Source organism: Loxodonta africana, chromosome X (genome assembly GCF_030014295.1).
Source record: "Loxodonta africana isolate mLoxAfr1 chromosome X, mLoxAfr1.hap2, whole genome shotgun sequence".
Classification (NCBI taxonomy): Eukaryota; Metazoa; Chordata; class Mammalia; order Proboscidea; family Elephantidae; genus Loxodonta; species Loxodonta africana.
In genome coordinates this window covers 172765187-172788303 of record NC_087369.1, presented here as the reverse complement: position 1 = coordinate 172788303, position 23117 = coordinate 172765187, and the positions used below count along the sequence as shown (strand labels likewise).

The 23117-nt window shown below is 40.9% G+C and overlaps 1 protein-coding gene across 11 annotated transcripts in view; it reads right to left on the bottom strand.

Annotated features, from left to right (window-relative positions):
• Positions 1-23117, bottom strand: part of MTM1 (myotubularin 1) — a 108473-nt gene that overhangs the window by 64606 nt on the left and 20750 nt on the right. For 4 of the 11 annotated variants that reach the window (XM_023540387.2, XM_023540385.2, XM_023540383.2 and 1 more), the window contains exons 2-5: positions 15646-15718; positions 12795-12867; positions 11049-11143; positions 8212-8268 (exon numbers count right to left, since the gene is read on the bottom strand). In XM_023540387.2, the coding sequence (XP_023396155.1) occupies positions 8212-8268; positions 11049-11143; positions 12795-12867; positions 15646-15708 (288 nt within the window). In that variant the 5' untranslated portion in view covers positions 15709-15718. Of the gene's footprint in view, positions 1-8211; positions 8386-11048; positions 11144-12794; positions 12868-15645; positions 15719-23117 lie in introns of those variants that run through there. The other 7 variants (XM_023540386.2, XM_064277715.1, XM_003421220.4 and 4 more) reach the window with 4 other exon arrangements.

Sequence of the window (23117 nt, the reverse complement as noted above, 5' to 3'; positions counted from 1 at the left end):
TAATTTCACTCAGTATAATGCCTCCCAGGTTCCTCCATGTTATGACATGTTTCACAGAATCGTCACTGTTCTTTATTGATGCATAGTATTCCATTGTGTGAATATACCATAATTTATTTAACCATTCATCCGTTGATGGACACCTCGTTGGCTTCCAGCTTTTTGTTATTGTAAACGGTGCTGCAATAAACATGGGTGTGCACATATCTGTTCATGTAAACACTCTTATTTCTCTAGGGTACATTCTGAGGAGTGGGATTTCTGGGTTGTATGGTAGTTCTATTTCTAGCTTTTTAAGAAAATGCCAGAGAGATTTCCAAAGTGGTTGTACCATTTTACATTCCCACCAGCAGTGTATAAGAGTTCCAATCTCTCCGCAGCCTCTCCAGCATTTATTATTTTGTGTTTTTTGGATTAATGCCAGCCTTGTTGGAGTGAGATGGAATCTCATCGTAGTTTTAATTTGCATTTCTCTAATGGCTAATGATCAAGAGCATTTTCTCCTGTATTTGTTAGCTGCCTGGATACCTTCTTTAGTGAAATGCCTGTTCATACCCTTCGCCCAATTTTTGACTGAGTTGTCTTTCTGTGGTTCAGCTTTAACAGAATCATATAGATTTTAGAGATCAGGCACTGGTCGGAGATATCACAGCTGAAAATTCTTTCCCAATCTGTAGGTGACCTTTTTACTCTTTTGGTGAAGTCTTTAGATGAGCATAGGTGTTTGATTTTTAGGAGCTCCCAGTTATCTGGTTTCTCTTCGTCGTTTTTAGTAATGTTTTGTATTCTGTTTATGTCTTGTATTAGGGCTCCTAAGGTTGTCCCTATTTTTTCTTCCATGACCTTTGTCGTTTTAGTCTTTACGTTTAGGTCTTTGATCCACTTGGAGTTAGTTTTTGTGCATAGTGTGAGGTATGGGTCCCGTTTCATTTTGTTGCCAATGGATATCCAGTTATGCCAGCACCATTTGTTAAAAAGACTGTCTTTTCCCCAATTAACTGACACTGGGCCTTTGTCAAATATCAGCTGCTCATATGTGGATGGATTTATATCTGGGTTCTCAATTCTGTTCCACTGGTCTATGTGCCTGTTGTTGTACCAGTAGCAGGCTGTTTTGACTACTGTGGCTGTATAATAGGTCCTAAAATCAGGTAGAGTGAGGCCTCCCACTTTCGTCTTCTTTTTCAGTAATGCTTTACTTATCTGGGGCTTCTTTCCCTGCCATATGAAGTTGGTGATTTGTTTCTCCATCACATTAAAAAATGTCATTGGAATTTGGATCGGAAGTGCATTGTACGTATAGATGGCTTTTGGTAGAATAGACCTTTTTACTATGTTCAGTCTTCCTATCCATGAGCAAGGTATGTGTTTCCACTTAAGTCGGTCCTTTTTAGTTTCTTGCAGTAGTACTTTGTAGCTTTCTTTGTATAGGTCTTTTACATCACATCTTTGGTAAAATTTATTCCTAAGTATTTTATCTTCATGGGGGCTACTGTGAATGGTATTGATTTGGTGATTTCCTCTTCGATGTTCTTTTTGTTTATGTAGAGGAATCCAAGTAATTTTTGTATGTTTATCTTGTAACCTGAGACTCTGCCGAACTCTTCTATTACTTTCAGTAGTTTTCTGCAGGATTCCTTAGGGTTTTCTGTGTATAAGATCATGTCAGCTGCAAACAGAGATAATTTTACTTCTTCCTTGCCAATCCGGATCCCCTTTATTTCTTTGTCTAGCCTAATTGCTCTGGCTAGGACCTCTACCACATTGTTGAATAAGAGCAGTGATAAAAGACATCCTTGTCTGGTTCCCGTTCTCAAGGGAAATGCTTTGAGGCTCTCTCCATTTAGAGTGATGTTGGCTGTTGGCTTTGTATAGATGCCCTTTATTATGTTGAGGAATTTTCCTTCAATTCCTATTTTGCTGAGAGTTTTTGTTGTAAATGGGTGTTGGACTTTGTCAAATGCCTTTTGGGCTGCTACCAGATATATAAGCCAAAGAATCCATTCACTATTCTTGAGTAGAATCTGATTTTGGGTCACCAAGTGTGCAGTGCAGACTGTCACCTATCCACCTAGAGGAGTAGTGGTGATAGTTGTGTACACCAGATTCTAGTAGCAGCAGGGGGTCACACTCCAGTGGGGGCAGGATGCTGACAGGCTTCCCCCAAGTGCCAGTGAGTTAGGTGTGTCTCTATTCCTAAAGCACTTTGGCGGGTGGGTTCTGCAGCTGTACCTTAGGCACCCAATGCATGTACCTCTACAGACTGGTAGGTATCACTATCCTCAGATGCCTATGGCAGAAGGCTAGGTGGTTTGGGTGGAGCTTCAGCCCTCAGTTCCCCGTTGTGGGTCAGTGAGGGCTCTGTTTAATAGGTAGAGATACCAGACCTGGGAAACTTGTCTTTCCAGTAATCAGCTAAAACAATTACAGTCAGATCACTATCAGAATTGCCTTTGCATTATAATAGCCACCTTGTTCCCTGTAGGGATGAATGCCCAAGACTGTGGATCTCATATGCTTGGCTGGAGCTGGTTCTGTATTTTTATTCCAAATTTGGGAAGTCAGGGAAGGATTTTTGGTCCCTGGGTTTTTTGTAGCTGCTTTTCTCAGGCCAGGAGAATGGGTTAGGAAAAGACAAAAAAGCGAAAACAAACAAAAAAAAACACAGAGCACTTCACTCTCTGGCCCAGGAAATTCCAATGTTAATGAAGCTGCCTGGGAAGAGAGGGGAGGGGTCAGATAGATAGGAGAGAGTAGCACCCAGGAATATAGGGGAAGTTACTTATCTGGCTTGGTGATGACTGTTTTATCTGAGATTCCGGAGGGGCGGAGGGGCGTGTAGCCTGTGTGAGCTGGCTGGGTCGAGATTGCCCCCGAGGGTCAGGCCTGCATCCTGTGCTTGTGCTGTCTTGGAATCCATGCTCAGTTCCTCCACTCCCAGTCCAAAGCCCAGCGCCAAGGTTCCCCGGCTGGGAGGCCACACTCCAGGCTCCAGAACCAGTCGCTGCCTCCTGGTGACTTCTCCTCCTGTCAGTCACGTCGCTTCGCTGCCTGTTTGCACTGGCTGGGCTTCCCCTGAGGTCACTTCAGGGGGCTAGTGCTGCATCCCGTCGCCTTCTCAGGATGCCGTGCTTAGCTCCCCTGCGCCCAGTCCAAAGCCCGGCGCCAAGGTTTTCTGACTGGGACGCTGGCTCCAGGCTCCAAAAACAGTCGCTGCTTCCCGTGGTTGCTCGTTCTCTAGCCGCGTCAGTGTGCAGGCTGCTTGCGCTGGCTGAGTCTCTATGGAGGTTACCCCAGGGGGTTAGGGGTTAGGGCTGTGTCCCGTGCCTGCCCCGCCTCAGCAAGCTGCAATCAGCCCTGCCACTCAACACCAGGGAACCGCAAGGACTCAAGGCTATGGTGACGGTCGCCGGCTTCAAAGGCAGTTGCTGCTTCAGGACGCAGCTTTTCGCTCACCTGTCACTCAGGTCAACTCTTTAGATCTGTGTTTGATGGTCAGGGTTCGCAGATTGTCACGTATGTGATCAATTCACTGGTTTTTCCGAGTCTTTGTTGCAAGAGGGATCCGAGGTAGCTTCTACCTAGTCAGCCATCTTGGCCCCACCTCCCTATTTTTTCTTTTGACCACAGATCAACTATCATTTTCTCAGGATAACGTCCCAGGCTCCTCAAAGTATTGTACTCCTACAGTAACCGCATACAATACTTAACACAGCTTGCTATTACATATTGGTGTGATTATTTGATTAACATCTTTTGACCCCATTAGAACTATAAGCTTCATTGGGAAGAAACCATGTCTGCTGTGCTCACCATCATCTTCTTGCACCTGGCAGAGGTACACAACAGGGTCTCAATATTCAATAAATAATGACCTAGCAATTCCCCTTCTAGGTATATACCCAGAAGACTTGAAAGCAGGGATGCAAACAACTACTTGCACATCAGTGTTCATGGAGGCATTATTCACAGTAGCCAAAAAGTGGAAACAACCCAAATGTCCATCAACAGACGAATGGACAAACAAAGTGTGGTCTATCCATACAATGGACTATTACCGAGCCATAAAGAGAAATGAAGTCCTGATACGTGCCACAACATGGATAAGCCCTGAAAACACATTATGCTGAGACAGCCCAGTCACAAAAGGACAAATATTGTATGATTCTGTTTATATGAAACACTTGGAATAGGCAAACGCATAGAGACAAGTTTATGAATGATTATCAATTTTGGGCTGGGGATTGAGGAAATGGGGAGTTATTACTTAAGGTGTACTGAGTTTCTGTTTAGGGGCATGAAAACATTTGGAAATGGATAGCAATGATGTTTACACAACGCGGTGAATGTAACTAATGTCACTGAATCATATACTTAAAATAGTTAAAACGGCAAATGTTTTGTTATATATATTTTACCACAGTAAAAAAAAAAAAATACATTTGCTTGCACGTTGGGAAAACAAAAAAAAAAAAGAATGAAAGATTGGGATTTGGGCTAGACATCTGGAAAGCAACTGACAACTGCGAAAGAAGCGGGTGAGAACAGAACCGTGGAGGAAAATATATTTAGGAAGGAGGGGGAAAAAAAAAGAACTGCAAAAAGGATAAAATGTAGAAGTGGGAGAAGAGCCAAGAATGCATGGAGCAAATAACAAAGGAAGAGGTGGTCAACAAGATCAAATGCTGCAGAGATATTAACATGCTGAGGACTGCACCAAGGCCATTGGAATTGACTGGTGAAAGAGTAGTTTCACTAGGGAACGGAAGTTAAGGAGGCAAGAGTCTGGAAGGGGAAGCAGCACATGTGGACTAATTTTTAAAGAAGTTTGGCAGAGACGGGGAAGAAAGAGGATAGTAGTATCAGGGTAACAGAGATGCAAGAAGGTGCTTTGAGAATGAAGAGATGGGCAGGTCTGAAGAGTTGCGGGGAGGGGCAATGAAAACAGAAAATGTAAGACACAGACTGACTGGCGGGCCATTCAGGTTGTAAAAGGATAAAGAAAAAAGAAAGGTTCAAGCAGAGGGATTCACTTGGGAAAAGCAACATGTCATTCCTTCCTTTGAGATAGGAGGGAAGGAGGAGAAGAGGGGTGAAGACGGACTTATGCAGGCCATGAGGAGGGAACTTATGGGAGCTCAGCAAGGATGAATTTTAACTTTTCAACAGAGGAAGAGACAAGGTCAGCTACGGTATGGAAAGTCTGTCATCGATAAAATGAGAAGTCAAATCTGAGACTAAAAGAATTGCCAAAGTAGCAATGAGACCCTTTTTGAGGTCTGAAAGCCTGAATTTGTAGTGGAACTAATTAATTAAATCCATGACATGACTCTTGGTCACGATCAGTGCTCAGTCACCCACAGACAGTAGGCTTTACCCTAATTTGGGGACTGACAAATTGGGAATGGTACAGGGACAAGGGGGCAAAGGGACTAGAACACCAGCAGAATAAGGCTTGAAAACATTATGCTAAGTGGAAGAAGTCGGACACAGAAGGTCACATATTGCATGATTCCAATTATATGAAATATCCGGAATAGGCAAACATAAGTCGGAATCGACCTGACGGCAAGGGGTTTGGGTTTTTTTTTTTTTAAAGAGACAGAAAGTGGTTGCCTAGGGTTTGTAGGGATGTGGGGAGTGACTGCTTAATGGGTATGGGATTTCCTTTTGGAGCAATGGATTCTTACTGCCGACCTTTCGGTTAGCAGCCAAGCTCTTAACTACTGTAAGGGGAGGTGAAATGATACCTACCATTTGGAGTTTTGATTTGCACTTCCCTAATGACTACTGAGAGTCCCTGGGTGGTGCAAACAGTTACCAAGCTCGGCTGCTAACAAAAGGTTGGACGTTTGACTCTACCCAGAGGTGCCTCAGAAGAAAGGCCTGGCAATCTACTTCCAAAAAATTGGCCCTTGAAAACTTCCATGGTGCACAGTTCTAGTCTAACACACATGTGGTCACCATGAGTCAGAATCGACTCAACAGCAACTGGTTTTGGATATGCTAATAATATTGGAAGCTTCAGAGTCATGTTTTTCACTGCTTCTAAGACATTCCATGTAGTAGTTGTACAGTTCTAAGTCCATACATTAAGACTTATTTCTCCATTGGGCTTATCTCCAACATATTCCTTCTCCTATAATAATTATTTTGATGAACGGGAATAGCAAAAAATCACAGGAATCATTCTCAACTCCACTCTTTTCTTCAAGTCCTACCTCCAAATGGCCACTTGAATCTTCCCAAATCTCTCAAGGCTCCTTCCCCCTTTATATGTTTACTACTACTACAAGGTTGGTCTTCCTGCCTCCAGCTCTCCCTCCCCTAACCCATCACACACAAAGCAACCAGACTTGCCTTCCCAAGATACACATCTGATATGTCATTCTCCATGTAACAATCTTACTGCCTAACCGTGACTTACTCTTAAGGCTGGCTATTCTTCTAGCCTCATCTTCTCCCATTCCCACTCCTCCCTCCACCAGCTAGGTTCCAGCCCCAAAAGATGACTCCGCAATTTCCATAAAATACATTATACATGCTGTTCTTTCCACCTGAAATGGTCCTCCCTCCCTTCTGTATAGGATATTGTTACCATTCTTCAAGACTCAGTACAAATGTCACCAACTCTATAAAGCGTTCCATGACTCATCAAGCTGGGTTAATCATTCTCTCCCTTAGAACCTCACAGCACTGGTTGCATACCACTGTGTTCTCTGACATATGACACCACAATTACGCCATCTCCATATCCCACAAGGCTGTGCGTGCCTCCAAGGCAAGAACAGGAAGGTATCATTCACCTGGCTCAGCTTCCCCTGGTGCTCAGTGAATCTTTCTGGAATGAAGCCATGAACAGATAAATGAAAGCAGCATTAGTTTGTCTTTCCCATCCACCATGGTGCCTGAGCCCAAAGTGTTCCTGGAGATGAATCTGGAAGCAATCTTCCCCACAGTAGTCTATCAGATTACAGGGTATTACATGCCAAAGTAGCCCCTGATACAGCACAGGATTAACCCAAAGCCAAATTTCTGAGTGCCCTCCAGTTCAAAAAGATGGCTATGAAATTTGTGAGCTCTGGAAGCAAGGTTAATATTCAAGATGCTACAATTGAGTAGGATCCCCACTGTGGTCAATCCACAGTGACCAGGCCTTTACCCTCTGAGGAGCACTACCAGTCCATGAGCCTATTTCCTCCTAATTTTACTCACTGAATCCACTCTCGCTGAGCACCTGCTGTCTACCAGACACGGCACTAGCTAGACACGAAGACCCAAAACAACTCACCATCTAGTTAAGGCCACAGACACATCAGCAAATAAATAGGACCTATTTCATCCATTCAAGACATACTGATTGAGCACCTTCAATGTGCCAGGCTCCATTCTAAGTGCTGAGAGGATATCAGTGAGCAAACAGACAAGAATCCCTGTCCTCATGGAGTCTCTATTCTAGTGGGGTAGACAGACAGCGAATAACATGAACCAGTGAAGTACATAAACTAGGAGACAGTGACAAGTGCTCAGGAGAAAGAAGCAGCATGGAGATGGGCAGGAAGCAAGAGGGGGCATGAAAAGTTTAGATAGGGTGGCCAGAGAAGGTTTCCCAGCAACGAATGTTAGCATAGAGACATGGAAGAAAAAAAAAGGGGGGGGGGGCTGTGGGAATGCAAAGAGGGAACAATTCCTTCAAGTAAAGCAGGAGAAGGCTTCAGAGAGGACATGGTTTTTGAGGTGGGGTCTGAAGGATGAGCAGCGGCATCTGGAAGGGGCAGGGAAAGAGCACCCAGGTACAGTGACAGTAGTATGTGCGAGGACAGAGAAGCACTGAAGGGCCTCGCATGCCGGGCAAAGGGAAGGAAGAGGCTTTGCACAGCTTGAGGACAGTATGTTTGGGGAGAAGTGGTGAGAGCTGATACTAGACAAGTCAGGAGGAACCAGATTGTGGAGGATTCATGCCATACAAAGAATGGATTTTGTTCTGTGGCCAACAGGGAGCCAACAATAGTCTTAGAAATGAGAAGTAAGCCGGTCAGCTTAGTTTTAAGGAAGATCACTAGGGATGCAGCATGCAGGGCAGACTACGATGGGGACGAACATACAACGGGGACCAGGTAGAAGGCTGCAGCAGCAGTCTAAGCAGATGACAACTGGGCTTCTACTTCCTGGGGAACTTGCCCTTGACATCCACGAGACAGGACAGCTCACCCCTGAACCACACAGCACGCATCTTGATTCATCACTCCCACGGCAGTGTTTACATACCTGAAACAAACAGGTGTCCACTTCAAAATGCCAGTGAGATGACAGCTCTTTGACAAACACACACAAAAAGGTTTCATGTTTTGCAGCAGAATCCACAATTAATTTTCCTGTTTAGGACTTTAAGTGAAGAAACACTAAGATGACTACGTGTCTAGGCTTTTGTATCGACACTTAAATGGATTTCTTTAGAGGATGCTTTCTGCCTTATACTTGCACTAAATGTTGTGCCAACTGGTCACAATGGTTATATAAAACTTGGTGAAAGAAAACAAGAGTTAGTAGTCAGGGTCAAAGAGGCATTTTATTCACCCACTCAACTGGTACTTCCCACCCTTCAAGGTACCATACGAAAACAAAAGCTTGCTAAGTGTTCTCCCAAACATGAAAGCAATACTGCTCATTCCAGGTGTTTTGAAAAATACAGAAGAGTGGAGGGAAGGAAAGAAGGCATGCGCAGTCCCACTCTCCAGATACCCTAACTACTAACCATGGGCATATTTCTTTCCACGCTCTTTTCTAGAGAGTTCTTGTTGGTTGTATAGAGTGGCAATCACACTTTACACACAATCTCATTATGACACATTTTGAATAAGTCCCACAGATCATATTCAGTGATAACAAGCCAAGAGTCCCAAAGGCGAAAGGGACCGTAACATTTTCTGTAATTCTAAGCTTTGATGATTCTCACAAATATCAGCATAAAGTCTGTTGCTGACTTCTACTGATCTGTCCCAAAATTTTTTGATCCTTGGGAGGCAAGCAGAAGTCTAAGCCCTCTCCACAGAAAGGCACTTCAAATATTCGGAGGGGGCTCTATCAATGTCTCCCTTTAGTCTTATCTTCAGACTGAAGATCAACATTTGTTTCCATCATTGCTCACAGTGTAGTCACTAGCCTGGTTCCCTTTGTCTGAACTCGTTGTAGTTTGTCAATGTCCCTCTTAATATGTGGCACCTGGATTTGAACACGACACTTCAGATGGGACAACTGTCTCGTTTTATCCGGCCATTACATTATACGTCTGTTAATCCAGCCTACAGTTATATTAGCTTTTTAATCAGTTGTATCCAACTGCTGGCTCATATAAAGCTTGTATTCCTGTTAAGTCAGACTTCCTCCATCCTTTATTTACACAACTGATTTTTTATAAGTAAATTGTTATCTATGCTAAATTTCACATTATTAGTTTTGATCCAGTATCCTAGCCAAGTGAGATCATTTCAAACCCTGAATCTGTCATCCAGCACATTGACTAGTCAGATGTTTTTCACGTAGCAGACAAGTATGCCTTCCATGTGCTCACCTGCATCATGTTAGGCTGGAGAGGATGGCCCTACGCAGCAAGACATCAGCAACCACCCTTCCTGGTTGGCATCAAGCCTCTAATATAAGATCTACAGCTCCATCTAAGTGTGCTGCTCTTCAGGGTCTGTCACATGCCTTGATCCAATCAAGACACTGCATCAATAACACTTCCAACAGCTTATTTCTGTTCCAGGTACTTAAAGATTAGCCACTTAAATGATTAATTCTGGACTTTTGGCCATTAGCTAGCTGTCAAGGGTTGACACCCTGCTCACTGCTCTGTTAATTTCCAGAATCTTCTTTTACATTCTGGAAAACTAGAACATTTGCACATCTCTAGTCTTACATGGAAGTCAGAATAAACCCAACCCACTGCCGTCGAATAGATTCACAGAAATAAAATGCCCACTCTTGGGACCCTGACCCACACACCAGTCCCTATGAGCACTGTGCTATAGGTGCTGCCCTAGGGTGGGGCAGCTATAAAAGCAATGGGAATAAGAAACAGCAAATTTCAGAAGCTGGGTATAATCAAAAGATGAAAACTAAGCTAGATTAGAACTGTCCTGAAGAACTGGTAGGGTAAAAGCAATAAAGTAAAAGCTAGATTCCCCCAACAGTCTCGATGTCTCCTGTGTATAGGGTGCTGGTGGCCTACTCTTCCGTGTACCCTGGACCTATTCCCCTTTAGTCCATCCCATCAAAATACGCCTGCCCTTCAGGCTGACCTGGGCAATGGCAACCATAGACCTTCTGTGGCCACCACAGCAGCTATTCACTGGGGCATCTCTTCTTCATCTCACTGTTCCATCCAGTGCAGGGTTTCTCTGAGATGCTGTGGCAAACATGCCATGACCACAGAATGAAAATATAGAGTGGCTAAGCCACATCTTCATCATCCCAGTTCTAAACTGCTGCCTAGCGCTTTACAGTCAAACGCTTAGAAAGCTCTAAGAGTAGTGGCCCTTAACCAGGGATTTACACCACCATCTGCCTTTGTAAAGTTTTAAAAATACAACTGTGCCTGGACCAGAGCCCTAGAAATTCTGATTATATGAATTTATCATGAAAAAATAAATTGACACGTCAAATATTACCTCAATATTACTATCTTCTGTTATCTGGAGTCTCTGTATTATTTGTTATGCTCCACAAGTGGTTCTCATGTGTTCTTGGTAAAGAACCACTGTTCTGCATCTAACGTCTCCAAACTTGTTAAGTGGCTACAATTACCAACCCCTCCCCACTATCTGGGGGACTAAAATTAAAATGTCTTTTTAAAATTCACTCTACTCCCTACATACATAGGTGTTAGTGTAAAATGAGTTTTGCATAAGCCAAAAATTAAGAGTTGAGCAGCAAATCTATTCCCCATGTTAATCTGAACCCCAGTCAATCTTGCAAGGTAGCAGTGAAACAATTTAGCATTATCTTTAAAATTTAGGGTCATCTTTACGTTCTTAGAGTCTACTTACCGTTTCCAAACTTCTTAAATAAAGACGATAATTTGTGATGTATACTCTTCCCTTAATGGGGCCATTGAAAGGACATATGTAAATAACTTCTTTGTCTATTAAGATAAAAAAAGTACCCTAAAATAATGGAAATATATACCAAAATACACAACAAATGGTGCTAATTTAATATAAACTATTTGGCTAAAAATAACTACAACAGAAAAAAAATCACTGCAAAGGTTTAAAACTAGCATCGGCAATGTTTCTACATTACCATGCTAGGTCACGTTGGGACAGTGGGAGAGCTAGTGGGGCCACATGTCACCTCCAGGCACTAGCAGTGTTTCACTGAGCTTGCCCAGATGGCTGTGCCAACAACTGGAGAGCAGAAATGAATGTGGGCATTGCTGCTGTTCCCTTCAGGTGGTTGTAGAGGTAACTATTCAGCTACTTCAACCAGAGAGAGGATGGCCATTCACCAAAGGATAGTCTCATGAACTAACCGTCAGATTGGATGTCAAGGTTTGCCAACCTCTATCCAAACAATCATGATGTTTTAGTAAATGAATGTCAGCAGTAGAACTGTTTCTAGGGTCTTGGTAGAATCAAATATGAGGAGAAATTAAATCAGAAGGTTAATTTATTATAAAAGAAATACATCTTTCAAGGATGTTCTTGAATGTGTTAATGGCTTTTAAATTTTTTTTTTTTTTTTTTTAATTCTGAAACCCCTTTCTCCTTGGGTGCTAGATGAAAGCTACCCAGTAAGGCTACTTCATGCTAGTTCAATTAGTTACTACCTTGATTAAAGTTCTGGCACTAAGACACAGCACCCGAACATCATATGTGGAGATCACCAAAAGTAAGACATCCTGTTTGCTCTTATCCAGAAATTGGCATGACCACATCTTGCTGATTCCCTTTTTACAATGAGGAAAATGTGCAAGTCTAGGGATCAGGGATAGAATTCCTCACTGTGCCCAGCTAACTATTTCACAAAGGCACCAACCATATCTACAACCTTCATCTAATCAGCACACCATGTTTTAGCCATTTGAGCTAAACAACCCAGATCTTAGTCAGTAAGCCTAGAGGTTCTCTGAAACAAGAGGAATCGTATCATCTCTAAATACATGGGGGTCTGAGAGGAGGGCATCAACCCTAACATAAAATTTGGACATCTACAAAGTCAGCACTTGGCTCAGAAGCTGTCAGATGCTTCTGGATTCTTAAGCCAGAAAGATCTGGCCCTTCCAAAATAGATATTTCCTTTTAATATGAATTTATCATGAAAAAAATAAATCAATACATCCAAATGTTACCTCAAACTTGCTAACTTCTCTTATCTGGCAAATGAAAGATATTTTCAACTGATAAGGTCTCATCTATTTCAATGAAGAAAAGAGGTAGGCTTTAAGTCTTTACATTTCTCATTTTAAAGCATGTACCATAGGCTGGAAACCTTAATACCATATTGTTCTTACAACCTTAAACCATGAGGGTTTCTAGCTCCAATAAGACTTTGAAGAGATAATCTGCATTTTTCCCCCTAAAAAATTCCTAGTCTTTGGTACAGAGAAAAAAAATATCATTATCCTGGTAAGCATGACACTCTAGAAAGAACTCTTTGATCAAGAAACTAGAGTTCTCTCCATAGTAACACTTCTAAACAAAGAAAGTCTAGCTGTCTAGATTTGACTTCTAAAGAGTAGGAGGGGTTAAAGCCACCTGACACTGCAAATCCTGACTCCCCAGGTGCCTTACCAGTGATTCGCATTTCTCCTGGCAGGCGAGGAACTGCCTCACCGAGATCCCAATTAATTCCATCTCGAGGAGTCTAGAAAGGAATGAGTGGGATCAGGAGTCAGGACATTACATCTGTATGGGTCTTTAATCAACCTGCAATGTAATCAACTAGAAACATTTTTTAAAGAAAAAAAAATTTAGGTGTTTACCATTACAGAAAATTGGCACAGAGTATTCAAACAACTAAAAAATAAAATTCAGCACCAATAATTATTAGATGTGTTAACTTCTAGTCTGCATTTAGATGTTCACAGGCTTTTCAATAATATTAATTTTTTCAACAACCCTTCTAAGAGCTTTCAGAAAAGTGATAAAAAAGTAAATATTAAATGTGTTCTATAGACACATGGATACCTGTGGTGATTTTTTTTCCATATTAAATATTCAGTGATCTTTTGTTAAGAGAAGAAATGAAAACTTCATTTCAATGGGGGTCTTAACTCAACAACAATAATTAACTGGAATCCTCTTATAATGCCAGAAAATTAACTCGAGTTTTTTATTTTACTAAGATTATTCCTCATGTAGGTAACCAGATAAGAGGAAGGAATAGTTTGTCCAGAGCTCTTCAGCAGCCAATAATGCCTTTAGAAACCATTTACGCGAATCCCTCATACTACCTTACTATTTTTGCAGGCCCCCGGGTTTTAGAGGGATTCCCAAGCATGCCTTCTTTTTTTGCCAAGCAGCAAAGCATTAACCACTAGGCTCCACAGGTAAGTTTGCCATAGGTGTGGCTTAGGCCATAAAAAAAAATGCAGGTAAATGGGGGAGGGGTCTTTTAAGTGAATCGGCTGCCCCCAGAGGGAGATTAGCCCGATGACGGGCTTTGTAGTCAGCTTTCTGAGAGGTGAGGCACAGCAGAAGGGTCTGTTTACGCAAAAGGTTCTTTTCTAACAACACTTTTCATTCATTTTTTCTGGCAGTTTTTCAAAATCACACTGCAATCAATTTATGTATGAAATTAGGGCTTTTTTGAGAATTATAGGAAATAAAATATATGACAACACTTTTGTGAATTATAAAAGCTAAGCAAATGGAAAGGGCTATGCAAAATATAAATGGGCTATGCATTTCTCAGTAAACAAGAGAAACGCAAATTGTATATTTAGGTAAGATGTAACATGAGCCTTCTGTGTTTGCCAGCTGCACCTTCCCCTAGAGAGGTGTTTTCATAAGCGTGCTATGCTAATTTTTTTACAGTAACATGTAAAAAAAAAATTGGCATAGCAGCACTTACGACAATACCTCATGGAGGGAGGGTGTGGTTGGCAAACAAACGTAGAAGGCACGCGTGATTTGCAGAAAAATATGGTAAGGTGTCAAAGAGTGGTGTTTTGGTGGATTTTTAAGATTTTTTTTTTTATTGAAGCACAAAATTAAAATTCCTAGCCAAATTTAAACGTTTTAATGGTGGTAAGCTAAGCATTTCAACTAGAACAAGATGAATCATTCCCAGCTAGAAATGCCTTCCTCAAAGAGAAGTAAAGCCACACATCTCATATAATAAAGGATAAGATTGGAAAGAAATTGTATCATCCTTTAATACTAACTAAAAATAAGTGTAATGAACAATATCCAGTGTATCTTTTAAATATCAAAGTTCTCGCTCAGGAGAAGAAAGCAAAATCCAACCACAAAGTAAGGGAAGCAAATGTTTAATTAACATACGCTACATAGATGACATAAGATTAACATAGGATATACTTTATATTAGAGTAGCATTACACAAGGACTGATATTTACTTTCTTGAAGTTACTTTTGTGCTTAGCACTGATTCCAGTATCATAAAAGATTGATCAATATGATAACATAAAAACTTTAAACCTCTATATTTCAAAATCTGAACAAAATACCATAAATATAATTAAAAGGCAGACAATAAACTAGGGATAAGATTTGTAACATATCATAAAGAGTTAATTATCATAATATACAAAGAACACTTATAAATCAACAAGAAAAGAATTCCCCTCAAAACACCTCAAAAGGCAAAGAGGCAAAGGATATGAATAGTCATGTCACAAAAGAAATACAAATGGACAATAAACAATTTTTTTAAAAAGTCAATCTCATCAGTAATTCCATTAAAAAAACCCATTGCCATTGAGTCGATTCCGACTCATAGCAACCCTGTTGGACAGAGTAGAACTGCCCCATAGGAATATAAATTCAAAGACACCATTTTTCTCCCTTCTGACTGCTTGGGAGTATAAGTGAACCTTTCTGGTGGATAATCCGCTAATACGTATCAAGAGCCTTAATGGGCCATAAATAAAGCTTTTTTTAAATTCATTCCTTTCTTTCGCTATACATTCCAAAATCTTCCTCTAAGTACACAACCTTCTCTTTAATACTTTGAAAACATTTCCAGTTAAAGTTGTATTTGTTTTGGATGTGTAATATTTTACAACAACAATTAGAAAATAATCCCAATATTTAAGATTGTATAGCAGCTTGCTCAGTGAGCCCTGACCTTCATTTTATTTAGACAGCTTTCAGGGTTGGGGCCGGTTACCTAGTACCTTAAATGGATCAAACACCCTATGGATGCAATGTCTGACATTAGTTCACAAGACAGAAGTTCTCAAAAATCAAGATATGTGAAAAGAACTTACAAATGCAAAACTCTAACGTCTTTTCAGGAGCAAGGTGGGATAAATAAAACCATATGTATTAACATGTTTATATACCATGAATAAAAAGTGGAAACAACAACTTAATTAACCCTAAATGACTGCCTAATATTCAAATATGAGAAGCGAATGCAAAGAAAGATATAAAAATAAATCTGGAAACACAACTTACCCTCTTAATAGACTCGTTCTCCAAGGAGTGAGAATTGTATTTAGGAGTTGGTGCGGAAGCCATGCTGGAAAGTCTAACAAGAAAGACAACATTCAATAGCAAGTGAATCTGTATGCAAATTCAAACATATGCGACAGCTGACATTTAAATATTTCAACTGAGAAAAACAATTGGTACTGTTGTTAGCTGCCCGGGAGTCGGCCCCAACTCATGGGGACCCCGAGCACAACATAATAACAAAATGCTGCCGGGCCGTGCGCTACCCCCATGATCGCTACCCCCATGATCGCTACCCCCATGATCGCTACCCCCATGATCGCTACCCCCATGATCGCTACCCCCATGATCGGGTGTGGATTGGACCACTGCGAACAAATGGTGCCACTTTACATTTAAGTGCCTGCTTCCGTAGTAGGCGCCAGTGGGAATCAGACATACAGTTGACTAACCACAGCCCAGGTGGTATGTAAAAGAGCTCTGACAAAGGCACAGGGAACGCCATAGTTACACCTCGCGGAGTTCGTCCCAAGTCAGTCAGAAAAGTGAGCAAAGATTGATACAGAGTGAAGTTCACCGAAACACCGTTTACCATATTGAAAAACTGGTGGGGGGGGGTGGCCAACAAAGAACTGAACAAATGAAGGCATGCCCACATAATGAGGAAGGCGTGTGTATACAGAAAGAAGTTTATATGTATTATTTACAGCATATTAAGTCACAAAAGCAAATTACAAAACAGTAAATATAGAAAAAGCAGAAAAGTGGAAGACACTACAGACATTCCAGGCATTTTAAAATTATGCAACACGCCTTAAATGCCCACAGTTCTTAATTTTTAAAGATGATTTACTGAGGCAGCCAAGTAGAACGAGAAAAGGATAGACAATCTAACTCATGCTATTTTCTAAGAATTCTGTTTTCTCCAAATTAAGGCAGTTTAAAGTGGTGGGGATTTGATTTAAATCAAATTAGTAAGATTTGATTTAATCAGTGTTTTCAAGGGGAAGTATATGCTCCATTTAAATAATGCATATTCATGGCAATTCTGAGATAAACAAAAGCATCTCGTTCAGAACATACATAATACAGTTTTACTGCAAGGATTTATTTAGCCTTATGATGATTACAGCAACAACAGAAAACTAAGTAATGTTTTGGTTATTTTATTTATCACACTGAACAACACAGGTACATGTGAAGTCACTGGGAAGTAAGCCACATCCAATTCAACAGATGTTGTGGAGATTTATGGGATCTTTTTGCCAAAAGCTGCATTAAAAGGGCAACCACCCTTTTCACAAACAAAACCCAGCATGGAGAGTATTCACGTATCTTGGCACAAAACCTAGTGATTCCATAGCTGCGAGGTGCTACTCCCTGCACCTTAAGAAAGACACAAATGCTCAGAAGACCTGAAGTAGGAACTCGGATACTTTTATGCTAATGTTCACTGAAGCACTATTTACATAGCCAAAAGGTGGAGACAACTCAAGTGTCCATCAAGGATGGAGAAACAAAGTACAGTATACACATACAATGGACTACTCTTTAGACATAAAAAGGAATGAAATTGAGACGCATGCTACAGTGTAGATGAACCTCAAAAACATTAAGTGAAAGAAGCCAAACACGAAAGGCCGCATACCACATAATTCCATTTATATGAAATATTGAGGATAAATAAGCAAATGCATAGAGACAAAGTAGATTAGTGGTTGCCAGGGCCTGGGGGAGGGGAAACGGGCGATTATCTGTACGTGTGTGTGTCTTTATATATAGGGAGACTACCCCAAGACGCAAATAAGGGCAACCACCTGGATGAAGAGAAGAGCGATGGCCAGGTGAGGACAATCCAACAAGAATAGGGCCATGCCAACCATGTCAGGCTCCCCCCACCAGAATTCAGCTCTGCAAGGGCAAAGCTGTGGTCCCTTCGGCCCATGGCTGGCTCCTAGCATGTATCTCTCGCGCATATCCTAGTAAACAGAGGACCGAACACGTGCAAACTATACAGTATCACGAAACATTACAACGAGGTGAACCTGTATATTTGTTCACCCAATTCCAGAACGCTGGAACTAGGGAACAACCACTGAGGCTTAAAAATGAATTATTTAAGACAAAATACTTCTTTATAGAAAGGGATATAAACAACTTTAAAAAACCGGAAACTACTAAGAGGCAACACAACCTAAAATCAGAAATAGCTTTAAAAATTTGATGAATAACTTCAAAATGCATTAAATTCAGACAAAATAGTACAGTATGGTTTGAGAACTCTAACCTCCAGTTCATGTCCAAGCAAAGTAACCCATTACCCTCAGAGAGCAGAATGGATGAGATGGACTAGATAGAACAAGTACGATGTTTTTGCCCTAAAATTATTCTAGTGACTAAACAAGATATATATTTGGGAGGTTTTCTTCAGTTACAGATACAAAATTACTTTTTAGTAATCAGATACTTTAATTTTTAAAACAATTTAATAATAGAAGTCAATGTTTTAAAAATGTTAAATTATTACTGTTTTTAGTCAATATAAGAAATTTAAAATGCTGGGTTATAGTCAGCTCAGTTTTCACCGTCCTGTTCCTGTTTATTCTTAAACCATAAAAGAAAGATGAGTCTTCCTGGTTTGTTTTTTCTTTTTTTTGAACCTCACAAAAAATTTCAATTTAAAATAAATATAAAGGAAGAAATCCCTCATTTTCCCAGTGCTTTATTGACATATAATTCACAAAACCACAAAATTCACCCTTTAAAGTGTACAATTTAATGTTGTCAGTATATTTCCATTCGTGCAGCCATCACCACAATCAATTTTAGAATATTTTCATCACCCCAAAAAGAAATCCCACACCGTTAGCAGTCACTCTGTATCCCACTCCCCGCTCCAGCCTCTAAGCAACCACAAATTTGATTTCTGTGTACAGATTTGCCCATTCTGAACACTTCATATAAACACAGTCATAAACGATATGGTCTTTTGCACCTAAAGTCCTCACTTTTAGTTATACTAGAAACCGCTATTGTTAAAAAGTTGGATAAAGAAAAAAATGCTGAGTGAAATAAGTTGAGACACAAAAGGACAGATAGTACCTGATCCCACTGACATGAAACATCCAGAATAAGCAAATGCATAGAGACAATTGTTTATGAGTGGTTACCAGGGGCAGGGGGGAGGGGGGAGGGGGGAGGGGGGAGGGGGGCTCGTTGCTTAGAGGACAAGGTGTTCAGGGTGATGGAAACATTCAGAAATGGATGCTGGTGATGGCTGCACACCATGGTGAGCGTGTCACTGAATTGTACATGGGAAAATGGTTGAACTGGCAAATGTTTTGCTATATACATTTCATCACAATAAAGTTAAACAAAGAAAAAAAAGTTGGACCAAGTACAAATCTGAGGAATCTAAGGGTTCCAGTGGGGCTTGCTTTAAAATCTCATCAGTGAGCCTCTCCTTCTGGAAAGCTTCAAACTGATACCTGAGATTGACACAAGTGGGAGCAGGGATGCTGGAGGACGCAAACGTTGCAGAGTCTGGATTTGAATGGAGTCATGGACGTGTAATCAGGAAGGATCAGTCCCTGAGGGACGACATCATAGTTGGTAGAGGGTCAATGAAAAAGAGGAAGACCCTCAACAAGATGGATTGACACAGTGGCTGCAACAATGAGCTCAAGCATAACAACGAGTGTAAGGATGGCACAGGACTGGGCAGTGTTTTGTTCTGCTGTGCACAGGCTCGCTATGAGTCGGAACCGACTCGACGGCACCTAACAACAACACCATAACTGATTCTTTCACAAATTAGTCTAGATCCCAGAAATACCATAGGGTAGTAAAAAAAAAAAAATTTTTTTTTTTTTTTTTTTTTTAGTGCATGCTCAGTGGTGACTTATTATAAAGCATTTAATTGCCTCCAGGAACTACTACTTCCATTACGATGAGACCAATAGAAATGACCGTTTTGATCAAGGACCCAATAGATGGATCCTGAGCAAAAGGAGGAAAAGCGGGTAGCAAAACTTTCAAACTCATATGGAAACCAGACTTACTAGATCCATTGAAAACTAGGGAAACCCCTGAACCCAATGCCCAGAAATAATCTTTAAACCTTGATCCAAAACTATCCCATGAAGCTGACGTTAAACTAGACAACAGGTTAGCCCAACTGATAAAGAGTGTTTGCCTTGAGGATAGCGCTCTTATAAACAATTACCTATATGAGTGTAAACTGACGATAGTTAATCTAAAGCACAGATGAAAACTTTAAGGGGAACTTCAGCAATAGTATCCTGTGCTATACACTTTTCTCAGGAAGCAGACATTTCAAATTAAGGTACAAAACCTCTTCTACCACACCCTTTTTCCAGACTTAAGAAACTATCTTCTCCTTTCTGTTGGATATGAAAAACAGGATTCCACAAAATACCTGAAGCAGACATGATTATAAACATTTTAAAACAAGTGAGGGCCACTTTCACCCTGTAAAAAAAAAAATCTAAAAGCAGGAGAATTAGAAAATAATTTTGACCTCTGTCTCACAGGCTATGAAGCACAATCAAAGCTGGTCAACAGCCTCCACTCAGTTGTTTTTCGGAACTTTCGTGTGTCAGAACCTTTCAGTGACAAGACGCGTGCAGGCCTTCTGATTTTGCCTAGTATGATTTAGCACTTCAGGTTGAAATTTAAATTACACTGAAGGATGCTCTCTCTCTGGAGGCTACCTTGATGGCAGTGAAAAGCTACAAGAAGTGATGAACAAGAAGCCTCTGAAGAGTCCAGAATTCCAGGGTCTTTCTAAGGTCCTAACTGGGAAGTCTGATTTGAAAAACGCACCAAATACTCAGAGCAGTGGTACTCAGTAGTAAGAGACCCAATGATTCCTTTTTTTATAAACAAATTTTTATAAAGCCGCTGCACTATTCTGAGATGAAAATCATAAATATTATTAACACGATTCCAAAAAAATCAATATAACTTAACTCCAGTATAAAGGAGAAATAAAAGGGCAATGGTTTACAATATGATAATGTATTTTTCAATACTAAAGCCAAAACCAAAAAAAAAAAAAAAAAACACCTATTGCTGTGACATCAATTCCAACTCACAGCAACCCTATAGGACAAAAGGAAATTGCCCAATAGGGTTTCCAAGGAGCACCTGGTGGATCTGAAGAACTGCTGGCCTTTTGGCTAGCAGCCAAGCTCTTAACCACTGCGCCACCAGGGCTTCATAGTAAAGACAACCCCGCCCAATTTCCAACTGGGCCTCTAGGGAGAGTGTCACCACCCGCCCCCTCCATGGAGAACCACTCATAGAGTGCTCTGTACCTTGAGTGCCAATAAATACAGAATGCACCAGATTGATTTATTCTGACTTTTCCCATAAAGTTGCTCTGACTGTAAACCACCTAGGAGGCAAGAAAGGGTAAAAGATGCGCTCAGCCAAACCCCTCTCTGGACAAAAAAGGAGTGTTCACATTGCAGCCATTCTGAGATCATGTCAACTATCCATTTTACTTATACATTTTCTTAAGGGGGGCGGGAGGGCTCAATCCATATGAAAACAAACTATGGGCTACAAAACTAGGGATTTATTTCATTTTGTACAATTTCCTTTGAACAAAGGGCCAGCAAATGTTCTGGAAAGGGCCACAGAGTAAATATTTTAAGCTTTGCCAGCTATATGGTTTCTATACTCAACTCTGCCACTGTAGCACTAAAGCGGCTACAACCAAAAACCAAACCAATTCCGACTCACAGCGCCCCTACAGGACAGAGTAGAACTGCCCCATAGGGTTTCCAAGGCTGTAAATCCTTGCGGACGCAGACTGCCACATCTTTGTCCCAGAGTGTCTGGTGAGTTTGAACCACTGACCTTTCAGTTAGCAGATGGGCGCTTTAACCACTGCACCACCAAAGCTCCAAAGTATGCTTACTTCCATCAAACGAAAAAACTGGACTCCTAGCCCAGGGAATCTTTCTGTGGGATCTTTAACACAGAGACCTCTCCTCATTGCCTTCTAGTCCAGCTCAAGTATCTAGGAATACACCAGAAGTTCCTTAAATTTAACTGTTTTTTTTTCCAATTTTATTGTGCTTTAGGTGAAAGTTCACAGCACAAATTAGTTTCTCATCCAAAAATTTATACACAAATTGTTTTGTGACACTGGTTGCAACGCATGCAATGTGTCAGCACTCTTCCCTTTCCCTTTCCCCCCTGGGTTCTCCATGTCCACTCGTCCAGGTTTCCTGTCCCTTCTTGCCTTCTTGTCTTTGCTCTTGGGCAGGTATTGCCCATTTGACCTCATATACTTGGCTGAGCTGAGAAGCACATTCGTCATGTTTGTTGCTGTTTGTTTTATAGGCCTGTGTCTAATCTTTGGTTCAAAGGTGGACTTTGGGAGCGGCTTCAGTTCTGAATCTCAGGCTAAAGGGTCTTTGGTCTGATGATTCTTCTTTGGAAATTATAAATCGTTCAATAGCATTTCATTTAGAAACTGACTCTTCGCACCACTGTGATAGAATTCATTTGAAAGATTATCATACACCTACTTGTCTTCTTCAAATGTTGTCAAGGCCTTTGGATGACTAAGAACAAGGTAATTCAGGCCCAGTGGAGCTGGAATCATTTGTTCCAGCGGTTCGGGACAGATTTGGGCTGATCCATTAAACTCAGTACTTGGTCCCCTCATGACCAACGGCACATCTTCAAGACAGCTGATTGGCTTTAGGGGAATGAGCTGTGCCCATGAAACAGGGCAACTACCGCTGCTTTCAAAATGCTTCATACGCTGAAATTGATATAACAAATGAACTATTGCTTAGAAAATCCAACTACCATCAAGATTATTTTTAAAAATGTACTCAGGCTAGCCAGCAACGATACTGCATACATTTAAACAGATCATTCAATTCACCAAGGAAATCTGTAACAGTTAAATACCTGCCAGTAAACAACATTTTAAAATAGGAACAAGATCAAGTTCCCATCCACCAATTGTCTTTACTATGAAGCCCTGGTGGCGCAGTGGTTAAGAGCTTGGCTGCTAGCCAAAAGGCCAGCAGTTCTTCAGATCCACCAGGTGCTCCTTGGAAACCCTATTGGGCAATTTCCTTTTGTCCTGTAGGGTTGCTGTGAGTTGGAATTGATGTCACAGCAATAGGTTTTTGTTTTGTTTTGTTTTGTTTTGGCTTTAGTATTGAAAAATACATTATCGTATTGTAAACCATTGCCCTTTTATTTCGCCAATTCCAAAACTAATGAACCCAGCTGATCTGCTCCATGACAAAACTATATTTTGTTGAACTATTTTCTCCTACAAGAACTATGCCCCAAAAGTACATTTCAAACTTGTAAGTAAGAGGAACCTTCTTAACAAAAATTCAAGCAGTCATTACTGAAAGAATGAGAATAAAAACATGTAAATAGTCATAGCCTACACTAATGATAATGAAGGTGTCAGT